The sequence below is a fragment of the Limanda limanda genome, chromosome 17 (assembly GCF_963576545.1).
Source record: "Limanda limanda chromosome 17, fLimLim1.1, whole genome shotgun sequence".
Lineage (NCBI taxonomy): Eukaryota > Metazoa > Chordata > Actinopteri > Pleuronectiformes > Pleuronectidae > Limanda > Limanda limanda.
Genome location: NC_083652.1, coordinates 16,285,967 through 16,300,152, shown reverse-complemented (window position 1 = coordinate 16,300,152; position 14,186 = coordinate 16,285,967). Strand labels below are relative to the sequence as shown.

General features: G+C 43.9%; 3 protein-coding genes across 6 annotated transcripts; all 3 read right to left on the bottom strand.

The window, feature by feature from the left end:
- Positions 1-509: 509 nt before the first annotated feature.
- nme3 (NME/NM23 nucleoside diphosphate kinase 3) lies at positions 510-4,382 on the bottom strand. Its single transcript, XM_061089900.1, has 5 exons — positions 4,286-4,382; positions 2,232-2,362; positions 2,011-2,112; positions 1,650-1,762; positions 510-1,433 (listed from the first exon to the last, which is right to left on the bottom strand). The coding sequence occupies exons 1-5, from the start codon at positions 4,329-4,331 to the stop codon at positions 1,316-1,318; spliced, it is 510 nt and encodes a 169-aa protein (XP_060945883.1). The 5' UTR covers positions 4,332-4,382; the 3' UTR covers positions 510-1,315.
- Positions 4,383-5,061: 679 nt separating this feature from the next.
- mrps34 (mitochondrial ribosomal protein S34) lies at positions 5,062-7,047 on the bottom strand. Its single transcript, XM_061090171.1, has 4 exons — positions 6,978-7,047; positions 5,931-6,294; positions 5,758-5,800; positions 5,062-5,570 (listed from the first exon to the last, which is right to left on the bottom strand). Exons 2-4 carry the CDS (start codon positions 6,246-6,248, stop codon positions 5,272-5,274), a joined length of 660 nt encoding a protein of 219 aa, XP_060946154.1. The 5' UTR covers positions 6,249-6,294; positions 6,978-7,047; the 3' UTR covers positions 5,062-5,271.
- A 516-nt stretch (positions 7,048-7,563) lies between these two features.
- Positions 7,564-13,893, bottom strand: spsb3a (splA/ryanodine receptor domain and SOCS box containing 3a). 4 transcript variants are annotated; one of them, XM_061090166.1, is made up of 7 exons: positions 13,722-13,893; positions 12,756-12,962; positions 11,194-11,374; positions 10,792-10,979; positions 10,562-10,664; positions 10,345-10,470; positions 7,564-10,058 (listed from the first exon to the last, which is right to left on the bottom strand). In XM_061090166.1, exons 2-7 carry the CDS (start codon positions 12,879-12,881, stop codon positions 9,667-9,669), a joined length of 1,116 nt encoding a protein of 371 aa, XP_060946149.1. In that variant the 5' UTR covers positions 12,882-12,962; positions 13,722-13,893; the 3' UTR covers positions 7,564-9,666. The 4 variants fall into 4 exon arrangements, with proteins under 4 accessions (XP_060946149.1, XP_060946150.1, XP_060946151.1 ...); XM_061090167.1 differs by having other exon boundaries at positions 12,756-12,959; XM_061090168.1 differs by lacking the exon at positions 13,722-13,893 and having other exon boundaries at positions 11,194-11,369; positions 12,756-12,827.
- Positions 13,894-14,186: the final 293 nt, after the last annotated feature.

Here is a 14,186-nt window from a genome sequence, read left to right as displayed (position 1 = left end):
ATGTAAAAGTCAATTTTACTACTTGTCAAATTTATCTTGCAAGTCTGGGTTATTTGGGCTGTTACCTTAAAATGTTTTGCATCCCATCTCGCCTCTGTTTTGAAGAGTCCTGATTTAGGTGTTGTTCATCCGAGCGACCTTATTTGGGCCCAAAGCGACAGGAAATGTCCGGGGCAGCAGCGGCAGCATGATGTGGATCAGAGATCAGAACGTGTTTACGTGCTTTAAAGCTCGCGAGAGGTCGAGGGTCGAGTCCGGAACACATCTCTCTCTCTCCTCCTCTGTGGATCGGACTGTTTGGTGTAAAGCAGGCGAGCGGGGGCGTGTCCTCAGAACGTGTACAGGGATTATTGTAAATCTCCGGACACACCGAAGCCCATCCTCTGTGTTCAGTATGGAAATTCATGCATCGATCTCCATCCGTGTGGATTAAATATTAAACATATTTGTGTGCTGAAAAACATTTGTGTGGCGTCTGTTTCTCATTTTACAAAACACTGACACTTGGCTTTTTTAAATTTAGATTTATTTTCTTCAGCAGGTCCAATACAATCAACTGAGCATCATTATAGTGTTTTAAAAAAGCATGAATGTGACAACATGATGGGAAAATGACATGTTTTATAAAAAGATATTCGCAAACTTCATTCAGCGTCTTAAACAAGACGATTTACACATCATATTTTAAAAGCTATATCAACGACTGTATTCAAGTTTTTGTTAGAGTGATCGGACTGTTTTTACATTCTTACAGAAATTGAAGTTACAGGAAACTGAAAAACTGTGAATGTGCAATAATGGTGCCGGGTAACGTTTATTATTACTTTCTTCAACGTTTTGGGGATTTTCGTTACATGTGGCTGATTTTTCACTTTAAATACAAAGAATCAAAACAACAGAGCTGTGATTTGATGTTTCCTGTAACTTCACCTGAGATCTTTGGGATCAATTGTTACAATTCGTGAACATTTATTGCAACAAGCTTATTGCTTTAAAAACCCATTTCTGAGCTAGTGTCTTGCACTCATCAGAATCTACACTGAAAACTGTAACAGTCATGTTTTTGGTTATTTTGTGCACTTTTGCTTTGAGGAATCATTTCAAACACACTTCATATAGATTCTATTTTTAAATGAATGGGGGGGAAAACAAGGCAGCGATGATGCAGCATCTCTCCTGTAGCTACGAGCTACTTAAGCCAAAATCGTCCTCTGAGGTACAATGTGATCCTTCTTGTACTGAGACTTAACAAAAAGAAGAAAAAAAAAACACTGGTTTACCAACAGGACGGTTTACAGAGAGTGGATTTCAGAGATCAGTTGTAGATCCAGTGGTTGCAGTTGTCCTCCCAGCAGTGAAGCTCGTTCTGACGAAACCACAGAGCAATTTCCCTCTGGGCGCTTTCCACAGAGTCGCTGCCGTGGATCACGTTCCTGCCAACACAAACAGGACACACACACACACAGGACACACACACACAGGAAGAAAAGATGATATTAAACATAATGTAATATTTTATTTAATGTTCTTTCATTTAGTTTTATGATGTGCATATTGTCAATGATGCAAACGGTCAATTGTGACTGCAACATAAAATTACGATTCTCGTTTTTTCCCTCAAGGGAGAAATGAGTCATCTTGGATCTGACCTGCCCACTTCCACGCAGTAGTCTCCTCGGATGGTTCCTGGCAGCGAGTCCGCAGGGTTGGTCTCTCCCAACATCTTACGGGCGGTCTTCGCCACGTCCAGACCCTGCCACACCTGAACAAACAGAGACACACACGACCTGAGCTGAAAGGCTGACGTCAGAGCAGCGGTGGCACCACACCCTGTACAGATCGTCTGTCACAAATCTCTGCCTCATTAGATATGACGTAGTCTACACATTCTCCTTCTATTAACGTCTAGTATCAATTAAAACCTCAATGATGAATAAATGAACCAGGATAAAAACCCTGTTGTATCCACAGGACGTGTGTACGTGGAGAAAATGAGCTGAAGAGTCTCACCATTGCAACGACTGGTCCTGAGCTCATGTAGGCGATCAGTCCTCTGAAGAAGGGTTTGCTCCTCAGCTCAGAGTAATGTTCCCTGAGGAGCTCCTCCGACGCCTGATCGGACAAACACACACAAGACAGAAACATACTTAGTGTGTACGGTGAATTTAAGGGGATTCAACTATTTTGTGTCTATGTTTTTGAGGGAAATGAAAGACTGACATCCAGCTCACCTGCATCAGTTTGAGGCCGACCAGCTTGAACCCTTTCCTCTCGAAGCGCCGCACAATTTCGCCAACGAGCTTCCGCTGCACGCCATCGGGTTTCACAGCGATGAAGGTTCGCTCATTCACCCCAGTCCACGCTAGAACCAGAGTTCACATTGGGCAATATTAAAAATATGAAAAAAAAAAACAAAAAAACCTGTGTAGTGTTTTAACTGCAATGTCCAACCACAGCACACACAAGACCAAGTACCAGATCCAATCCCAGTGCATTTAATGAAGTAACTTGTATAATGTACTTAATCATCTCTATCACTAATGCGGGAGGTAGTGAGGAAGAAGTTTGCAGAAGTGTTGCAGTGACATAAATACATTCTTGTTAGACAGCAGGTGTCACACACAGTTTACTTTCAAACCTCCACGTGCAGCAGAGCACATGCAGGTTTCAACTACATGCATCTGCAGAGCTTATGTTGTCGAATCTAAGTTTGGAGCCAATTGTTAGATTAGTAAACGCTTCACTCACAGACTTGTAATAAACTCTGGCTGCAGAACAGTCTGTACCACAGGAACCTCTCACACCCTGAAGGATCCTCCTACACCCTGAAGGGACCTGTAACACTCTGGAGGAACAACTCCCAACCTGAAGGAACCTCCACCACCCTGAAGGAACATTTAACACTCTGAAGGAACCTCTCACACCCTGAAGGAACCTCCTACACCCTGAAGGAACCTCTCACACCCTGAAGGAACCTCTCACACCCTGAAGGAACAACTCCCAACCTGAAGGAACCTCCTACACCCTGAAGGAACCTCTCCCTGGAAGAACCTCTCATACTATAAAAGGAAACCTGAAGGAACCTCTCACACCCTGAAATAACCTCTCCCTGAAGGAACCTCTCACACCCTGAAGGAACTCTGAAGGAACCACTAACACCCTGAAAGAACCTCTCCCTGAAGGAACATCTCATACTCTAAAAGGAACCCTGAAAGAACCTCTCCCTGAAGGAACCTCTCATACTCTAAAATTAACCCTGAATGAACCACTCACACTCTGAAGGAATTCTGGAGGAACCACTCACACCCTGCATGAACCTCTCCCTGAAGGAACCTCTCATACTCTAAAAGGAACCCTGAAAGGACCTCTCCCTGAAGGAACCTCTCATACTCTTAAAGGAACCCTGAAGGAACCACTCACACCCTGAAAAAACCTCTCCCTGAAGGAATCTCTCACACCCAGAAGGAACTCTGAAGGAACCTCTCACACCCCGAAAGAACCTCTCCCTGAAGGAACCTCTCATACTCTTAAAGCAACTCTGAAGGAACCTCTCACACCCTGAAGGAACCTTGAAAGAACCACTAACACCCTGAAAGAACCTCTCCCTGAAGGAACCTCTCATACTCTAAAATGAACCCTGAATGAACCTCTCAAACCCTGAAGGAACTCTGAAGGAACCTCTCATACTCTAAAAGGAACCCTGATGGAACCCCTCACACCCTGATGGAACCCCTCACACCCTGATGGAACCCTCACACTCTGAACGAACTCTGAAGGAACCTCTCACACCCTGAAGGAACTCTGAAGGAACCTCTCGCACCCTGAAGGCTCCACTTCAGTTCAGTTTCGCTTGGTGTGTCTCACCAGATTTTTCAATCCGTGCATGTTTAACCACCAGATCTTCAGCCTCACTCAGATTTCCCAGTGACCCCATTGCAGATCACCTCCCGCAGCAGCCAATCAGATCCCAACACACCCATGGACCGCAGAGCTGGTGGATTAGCATCTAGCAGCTAATGCTAACACGTCTGTCCCTACAGTCTGCGTGTTGTTAGTCTCAGGTCTCACTTCTCTACGACTCCTCTCGTGTTAAACACACATCGTCTCTGTTAGTTCAGGTTCTTGACGGTTCTCCTGCCTCCATGGTCGCCCCCCCCCCTCTCTGGAGCAGCAGCTAGCCGAGGAGAGGCTCTCTCTCCCCGGACACTGCGAACTCATGATCCGCCGAGACAACCGAGGAACCGGGACCGACATGAGGACATGAGGACATGAGGACACCACCCACCTGACTGGAAGACGTGAGCGAGGACGGACAGGAAGAGACAGATCATGTCTCTGAATGGACGGAGCAGCACAGACACACGCTGTTTGATGCGGAAGTGGACGAGGAGGACGACGTAGACGCTTACGTTGCTAGGGAACGTACAGCCAATCACATGCGAGCTGAGGAAGCTCCCTCACCGCCGTAAAGCGACCAAAGTTGACGTGATGAAATAAAGTTAATACAATTTTATACAGGAAGTAAAAATTGTGTCAGGATTGTTTACTTGCTAATACGATTAGAACTTATAATAATAAAAATAGTTAAAATCAAATCATATTAGTATTATTATTAATAGTAAATGCCGAGTTGATTATTCCAATTGCACAGGAACACTGTTTACGTTATCCAGCCAGCCAGTGAGAAAAACCATTTCTTAATAACCCGTTACATGGTGTTTCACACAAACCAACGCCGTAGAAACATGTCCAGTAATTGGCCAGTAACATGTTTAAGGCAAATGTCGAGACAGTAGTGCTTTCACAACTGCTGCTACACAGCACCGTCATCTTTGGAAGTCGGGATGGTGAGGCTCCTCCGATTTGAATGTGGTGAGGGTTCCAGTTGCAGCTTCCAACTTAGAGGTCGTAATTCCGAGCTCCGAGGAGTAATGGTACGCGGCATATGTTCAAAGATGGATGACATGACAGCCGAAGTCTTACTGCTGCAAAGTCGAGGTAGTCTTTGATTTAGACACAAAATGCATTAAAACTCACTGAGAGTGGTTTTATTTTACCTCAGATTTATTAACACATCTCACACATACACATGACACACAGAGAAACCAGCTCCTGATGAAATTAGGCATAGAATTTGTTTGAGACCAGGACTTATCAGGACTTTGCGCTGAAGGCTACCAGTGTTCTTGGACAGAAGAAGTTCAACGCGTCTGTCAGCACTGATTTGGTCCAAAATGTCCAAGATTAGTGGACCACAATCGAGCAGGAGTCTCACACCTCGGTCCCCTCTTTGCTCTGCCTCGCTTGCTCCTGACTGCGGAAATAGTCTTTGTTGAGCCGGACGTCCCTCTTCAGAGGTAAGATGGGCTCTTCTGTCAGCACGCGGCCTGTTGCTTTCTTGTGCTGGGCCAGCAGCATGGCGCGGAGCAGGGGGGGGTAGGGGACGTAGCGCACCGGCGGCTCAGGGAGCGGCTCAAAGTCTGTGAACTGCTGCTCTTCGTGTTTGGGAATCAGGCGCCAGTCGTGGTACATCACCTTCTCCACCTCCTTGACATCGCTCTCCTGTTTCCCTGCCGAGCACGAATCACAACAAAGTTACAGAATGATCACTTACTGTTTGTTAATTTATGTGCACAAATGTAAGACTTCTGGGTGAGTACTTTAAGAATCAATGCATCCTGTGTAATATTGGTAATCGCCCTCTCCAACTGGGATTTTGATCATCAACTGATAATCAGTTACAGGGTCCAGTCTTACCTTTGCTGGTGAGGATCCCCCAGGCCTTTCCATGATCCATGTTCTACAAACCACAAGAAACCATATGTATGGGATTACAGGAGATATCAGTCACACTCATTTCTACATGTATTTCCATAACAATATGCAGAGGTTACAGTCTGTAACAGTGAATAGAAGTGGTCGGCTCTCACCTCAGCTGTGTAGTCCACCTTGACCTTGGTGATCTGCCAGTAGCTTGGCTCAGTGTGGTCCTCCAACCAGGACTTCCGGGTGAAGAGGCGCCCGACTCCAAACATCCTCATGGACGCAAGGATGGAGAACAGGCGGCTCTCCTTTCGGACATCTGCCCAGGCCAGCACGGGCAGCATCTTCCCTGTGAGAGGACGCTTCATGGTGTCGTAGTCCAGGGCGTACTTCTGGGAGTCCCGCGGCCGGGACTTGAGCTCTCTGTACGCCCGGATCTTCCGAGCCATTTCGGCAATGAGCCGGACTTGCTTTTTCTTCACCATGACTGTGTGACGTTAAAGCTGCTCCTCCACGAGCCCGACGTGTGTCCTGCAAGAGAGGAATTTCATTTAGTTACATATGAACTTCTAGATCTTCTCCCTGCTGGTAACAGAGGAAACAAAGCCCCACATCAGTCTTCCAGCAATGTCATCATGATAAATGTCACATTGTTGTTGTTTTAACTTTAAAGACTGATTTTAGCCCCAGAGTGACAGGTTGAGGTTTAAAAGCCTTCTTAATGAGCTAGATAGATAGACATATATCATTGATTAATTTATTTTATTGATCGCAAACTGGGAAATTCCAGTGATACAGCAGGGAGGTGTCAGACATATAACACTCTAAGACTCTAAGCAAGGGGAGAGAGAGAGAGTGAGTTCAATATTCATAATATAACTATAGAACATTTTACACATCTGTAGTCGATCCATCATGTGATCATATCTTATGCATTATGTATTATATTCGATAGTTACATAAATATTTGATATCTTATATTGCTATTAGGGAGTTATAGTCCGATAAATACTGGTATTGATTTATTGCTCAGCCTGGGTTAGACACATTGACAGCCCTGCTGTACCGAAGCTAACCTGAGCTAGCCGCTAGCTGCTGTTAGAGGCTCAAAACAACTTAGAGAGACGCATCGAACACTGAGGAGAAAAGATCGTGTTTGACGAACTGTCGCTGAACTATCGATACTGTTATAAAATCACTTAAAGCTGAAATACCTGAAGGTCTGTGTGTGAGTGGGACTTGACCTCAGCAGCGCTGCTCCGCTCTGCGGTCCGTACGCCAAACTGTTCCGTGTGAACCGCGGTCGTACTTTTGTTCCGCAGGAGGGAATTTAGAGAGCATTTAATTTAAGTGTCATCAAAATATTGATTATTATATTAGATTATATTGTATAATTTATTTTGTGGGGAAACTCTTTATAAGAATTCATAACGTGTGCTCCAAATAATCTATCATGTGAAATGTATTGTATCTTGTTATTGTATATTTTATTGTATTTATTTAACAGCCACACTTTATGTAGAATAAGTTAAAAGTAATAAACTGATGTCATTTTTTGATAAGATTGTAGGAAATTTAAATAGCTTTTTTCGACTATTAAGCTTCTCCATTGTAAATTATTGTATCAATTTATGTGATGATTTTATTGAATAAAATGTATTTTTAATGGTCAATCCAGCTGTCGGGATCAAGTCTTTTTTTGGATCCATAGAGTAAAACCTCACCTCTTGTTTTTCAATAGTTTTTGATTCTGGAGTCAACAAAGTGGCAGTCGATTCAATTAAGTCCTTTCTGCATATGTTTATTAAGCATTCATTTTATTTTCAGCTGAAATCATGCTGATCTTGGTTATACAGAAAAAGGCCAGTAAAGGCTCTCACACACAGTATTGTTAATATGACATTTTATAGAAGAGACACTTAGAATTTTCCTATTTACAGTACAACAGTAAGAAAAAGTGCTTGAATGCATTGATGTGAAGACAAATAGTTAAATGAAGTACAAAAAAAAAAATACATCTGCTGGACTACAACTTTACCAGTGTGTGGTTACATCACTGGATCTACAAAGAGGGATTTGTGACTAACTCATTGCACAACTGGAATGTAACACCACTCATGGCCGATAAGTGTGGTCCTCTGGTACCGTCACCACTGCTGCTGTGCCAGTGTCTCAGGGATGGTACCCAGATACACCCGTTCCTCCAGGAAACCCTCAGATAATTGCATTGCATAGTACCAGAAATGTTTGTGTGCGTCTACTTAGGTTAAATAAACGTGATCAGAGGCAGCAGCCTGCAAGCTGTGTAGCCTCAACCACTACTCAAACACTATTATACTTAGCCTATATTGTTATGATTGGGTACTCTAACAAAAAAACTATACTTTATATCTGACCCGTGTCACTAATTTAATATCAATACAGACTGTAATTGACCTTTTGAACCCGCTCAGCCCCGTAGGCATCAAAAGTGACAGTAAAATGTTTTCCAAGACATCAAGAGAAATGTTGCAGATCCCTCAGGTGACAGTCTCTCGGTTGCAGTTTCGACAAAATAGGGTGAAATCCACAGCTTCAATAAGTTATGATTGTTACCAGACAGTAGCTCAACATTTAAACTGTGTTTTGAGCCACATAGAACTTTTAGAAATACACAAACACATCTAAAGAAAGAGCTGAGAATCATTTTGTCTGCAGGAGCAGTGACATAACTTTCTGCACTGAAAGTTTGTAATAATTGAAATCCATAGTAATCAAACTCAAGCTGAGTGTAGCAGATATTCACCGAACCTCTTTCTAAAGTCACGTTTCAGGCCAAGAGGGGCTGAGGGTTTGATACTGAAATGATGACAGTAGCATTAAATACAACTTAAGTGAATCAAGAGCAATTGTTAAGGACAGGGATTGAACAAGGCCTTTGGGAAAAACAAAAAAAAAGATCCATTGCATAAAAACGTTTAACACCAAAAACTGCACATAAACTCAAACAAATAAACTACCCTTGAAAAGTTCTCAAATAACAATAAGATGTAACAGCGATAGAAAGTTACATGAAAGGTGCGGTGGTCTCATTTCACTGACACACACGAGACAATGTATACTGCTTACATTTTTCAGAAAAGTGGAAATTCATAGTTTCTTTAAACCACAAGCAGGACTTTTCAAAGGGAGACTTGATTGTATTAAATATTTAGATAAACTGTTTTTTTTCCAATAATGTGATGAGCGATTAGATGTGCTTCAGTCGTTTGGGGATCAAGAGACAGAAAGAAAACAATAATTTAATTGTTGACTAAAAGCTTCAAAGTGCACTCGCGTTCATTCAACCTCCTCTTATCATTTCTTTACTCACTTGATTTGGAAAAGTAGAAATTGCAGATGCCAGTGAAACAGGTAACAGACAACTTTGATAATGCATGGACAGCGAATAATATAATATTTTTGCATACAGGGTAATAAACATAGAAAATACTTTTACTGTCTGTAATTTTTTAACCTCCATCCCCCTTGCAAATATATAAAGATGACGACCAAAACTTTGGATTCATCTTGCTTCAGTGTCACGTAACCATTCCTGCACAATGTCGCTCATCGCCGCTGATGAATGGCAACACATTATGTTAGTTAACAAAACAACACCACATGTTTTCACGCATTACTGAAGCTGGTGCTGGATACTGAGTGCATGAAGACATGTGAATGGCATGAGAGAAGATCACAGTAATAAAACGTGCAGGCAGAACTACTGCCACCGCCCACACACCGCTCTCTCTGCTCCACCGAGCCTGGTTGTTCTCTGCTCTACCACGCTAAGCTTCAGGCAGGTAAGTAACACTAGAACAGAAGCCGTAGGACAGTAACCTCTGCCAGTGTTTAAGAGGAGGTCGGACTCGAGCCGCCCAGTCATGTCCAGCGGCATCTCTTCCTCTGACAGGCTTCGGGGTCGGACGTGCAACCCTCCGAGTCGCTCTCCGAGGAGGACGGTCCGGCCAGGGGAGGGACAGACGATTGGGAGGAGCACTCGGCCCCATCGGGGGTCTCTTCTACGGCGCCGCTGCTGAGACTGAGCACCCAACCCAGTTTATTGTGGAGCAGCTGACGGAGGCCCGGGGGCAGGGGCAACACGTCCAGGTTGTCTATACAGTCTGGCAGCAGCTGGCGAAGGCGGGCGCAGCAAAGGTAGAGCAGGGAGGTGGGGGCGGAGCAGGACCTGATCACCTTCATGCTGCTTTTGGCGGCTGTGGAGCACGCCATCGGATAAAACCTCTTATTTTGGAGCTCTGTGGCAGCAACACCTGAATCAAGAAGGGTGACAAAACATTTATTATTTTAAATTAATTAATATCTTGTTCCAACGCCAAAACTCCTCAGAATTCCCACTAAATACATGGACACCTCCATTGTGTCTGAAAGGTCATCCAGTTTGTGTGGGAAGTGAAAGCTGTGCAGGAACATGCTCTCCAGCTCTTTTATGCACATCAGTGTACTTCCCACACAAAGCCAGGGAAATGATACCCATGAGCAAGTAAAATTTGATGAAACTTGATTGAATTAAAAGGGTTACAAAGTGACAGTACCAACCTATGCACTTTCGATTCTTGAAGAAAGTAAGTGTGCCATGCCACGTGTCCAGGTGGACTCCGATGATGGAGCCCTGTCCGAAGCGTGTCGAAAAGTTCATCTTCTCTCCTTTATGATGCAACAAGCCTGTGAAGAGAGACAGTAAATGATGTCTAACTCATATTGTGACCATTGAGAGTAGTAGCTGCCTCATTATAATGTATTGTGTTGGTCTTACCTGTGTAAGAGAGACCCCAGCTGTCTGTGTCTTTTCCCAACAGGCTGCAGAAGGTGTGTCTGTATTTGTCCATGTTGACATCAGAAGTGCCGATACCAACCATCTGTTCATGAAGACAGAACGAAGAAGAATTCATGAAGCCGTTGTTTTAAACAATTTTTGTTTTTGAGAAAATGACATGGCATAACAAAAGCAGGCCAGTGTAAGGTGGTAGGAAATCAAAGGTTTACCATGTCTGTTCCATACACTGGAGATGTCATCTTGATTTCCCAGAAGTGCTGTCCCTCCGCCAGCTCCTTGGAGCCGCGGATCGCAGCTGTGCCACAGCTGTACTCCGAGTGGAAGTTCACTTTGCGATTGTCACAGCTCAGTAATGTTGCTGTCGACCGGCTGTTCGAGTCCCAGCCCCAGTCAAATTCTAAAAACAACAAAAGTCAATCATTCCAGGTAACTGTGATGAAAGTTTGTTAATTTTACCATAATATCATCTGACAAGCAATAAATATGATTCTTATTATTATGTTATCAAAGAAATGAAACATGACACGATACAGTGGTGTAGCCTGAAATCAACCTATGAATTGTGCTTCCTACACCAGTTAAACCCTTGAAATGCAGTAGCAGTCTCGTACCTTGGTCCTCCTCTCCACAGTGGCAGTCTTTGACTTGGTGGAAACCTCGCAGACGGGGGTTGTAGCTGGTCTCAGCCTGGGAGTCGCAGCCACAGTAGGACTCTCCGGTGACCGGCACGGCGCTGGGGACAGGAGGGACCATCGCTGCGGAAAAGTCTGTCTCAGAGTCGGAGTCACTAAACTTGGGAGCAGGTAGGGAGAAAAAGAAATAGCAAAATCCTATGTCAGCAACATTGATGATCGTGAACTTCCGGAAAAAAGCATCCAACTTAACACCAGTGAACATCCAGGGATTGGACATAGAGGTGGTGGAGAACTACAAATTCCTGGGTGTTCACCTCAACAACAAACTGGACTGGTCTGACAACACACATGCCCTCTATAAGAAGGGCCAGAGCCGCCTCCACCTGCTGAGGAGGCTGAGGTCCTTCGGAGTGTGCAGCGCTCTCCTCAGGACTTTTTATGACTCTGTGGTGGCCTCAGCCATCTTCTTCGCTGTGGTCTGCTGGAGGGGGGGTAGCACGGACAGAGACAGGAGCAGGCTCAACAGACTGATAAGAAGAGCGAGCTCTGTCCTGGACTGTCCTCTGGACTCCATTGAGGAAGTGGGGGACAGAAGGATGTTAGCCAAGCTGGCGTCCATCATGGGCAACACCACACATGGCTCTCACCCCCTACATGACAATGTGGGGTCCCTGAGCAGCTCCTTCAGCAGCAGACTGTTACACCCACGGTGTAAGAAGGAGAGGTTCCGCAGGTCCTTCATCCCGGCTGCAGTCAGGCTCTACAACACCAGCACCACCTGATAATGTTGTAGAGTATTTTTTACTCAGATCACTACTATGCACAATAATATTCAACACTTTACATCTATATTTATATCATGGTCACTTATAATGGTTACATTGCAATATTTATATTTCCATTATGCTATCTTGTAGTATTATTTATATTATGGTCACTTACTTTTTAATTATTTTCTGTATCATGGTCACTACTGTTGCAATACTACTTATAATATTTTTGTTTTCATTACAATAACACTTACATCATTCCACTTTCTCCCCAGTACCTGCTTTTGCACAGTGTCTGTTTTGCAGGTTGTTTTTGTTTCTGTACTCTCATTATGTGTAGTTTAGTAGTGTACATATTGTTATCTTTTTTATTGTGCTTCGGCACTGTTATTTAAATTCTGTTTTTCTCTTATTTTGCTGTAACAAGTGAATTTCCCCGTTGTGTGGATAAATAAAGAAATCTAATCTAATCTAATGGAATTAAGGCTTTTACATGGAAATTGCTTGCTGCCGAGAAAAACACATTTTTAAAGTTAAAGGCAAACATTATGGTGAATTCCCCTAAATTATTTACTCTAAAACAAAGCTTGTAAACAACTCAACGTTTAGCTTCAAGCATCAGACATTAGCAACAGCAAACACAGATCTGTTAATAATGGCCATGGAAAAACTAAAGGCTTTCAGTCTCACGGTGCATCACATGACAACGAAATGGAAAACGCACACCATGTCTGACACTTCAGATCTGTTCCAGTCCGGTGTTCTTACCTCTAGGCGGCCATAGCCCCATTCCTCGCTTTCAGAGGCCAACACGAGTGCCCGGGCGTCAGCGTCCTGCCGTATCCCCCCCCACACGTATCTCCATGCACGACTGTTCCTGCTCCGTCTGGACATGGCAGCCGCTCAGCTGCAGAAGGACCTGACAGTCAGATCAGGTTTATTCCAGATGTTGGATGAACAGCATCAGTCCGGCTGCTGGAAGACAGGATGACAACGTGAGGGACAGACACTAGAAACTGGGGACTTCAGCTTCAGCTTGTTCATAAAAAATTGTTTTAACATAAGCAATAAAAGGACTTTAATCTATATCAATAAATACATTCTCTACATAAATCCGCCCTCCTCCCCAGTGATTAACGAGAAGAACACAAACACAAACGTTATGACACATCTTAGTGTTTTTTTTTCTGTGGTCGTAGTTCCTTGTTTGTTTCAGTCAAATGTTATTTTAAGCTAAACTTATATTTACATCGCATTAGACAGGTCGTGTCCTGGTTTGTGCAACAACAACAACAAACCACACAAAACAACAACACACACATCAACCTTCACGCTTGACTGTTTTTTGGCCTGGACACATTTCTCATGTCTTTACCTTCATCTGTGAATCTTAAATGAACCTTTAACGTGCAGATGTTGTCCCAACCAGCTGTTGTTAGCCCAGCTGGGCTAGGCTAGGCTAACGCTAGCATCTGGAAGCGTATGCATCAACATGTTAGCGGGATCCAACAGAAGGTCAGGAGGCGACACAACTCATGTCAGCCTGCGGGGTTTAGAAGTGTGTGTACACGGCCCAGTGCCCTGCTGCTTGTCGCTGACTGGTGTGTGTCCGCGGATTGTGTCGTGAAAAAGGAAGCTCGAAGGCACAACAACCCGCGTAGAGCAGCTAGTGAGTTAGCTTCCGTTAGCATTCTACTGCTAGTAGCGCTAGATAAATAAATAAACCTTCCTTACCTGCTTGTTGTTCACAACCAGCTCGAAGGTAGAAGTGTAGAAACTGCAGAGAAGCTTCTGGATGAAGGATCCGAGAAGCTGCTTAGACGAGACGAAGCAGCGGCAGGCGGAGCTGCGCTTCCCCGTGACCTACTTACATGAGTCCGGGAAAACAACAACAAGCCCCGCTGCTGCTCTGGGATCAGTCTGCACAGGAAGCTCCAGGAAAACATCTCAGGCCCCACAACTCAGGTGGTTTTACTCACAGGTGCGAGGGTTCTTCTCTGACTTTACACAAGTAAAGACACAAATACAAGGAAAAAAGAACACAATAAGGTTCTGCATTTAAAATAACCCAAGAGCAAGAGTTATTAACAAACTTTGCACAAGTAAAAATACAAATACAACACTTTAAAATAAACAAATACAGCTTTGCATTCAAAATAAACCAATAAAGTTCTGCTTTTAAAATAACACAAGAGCAAG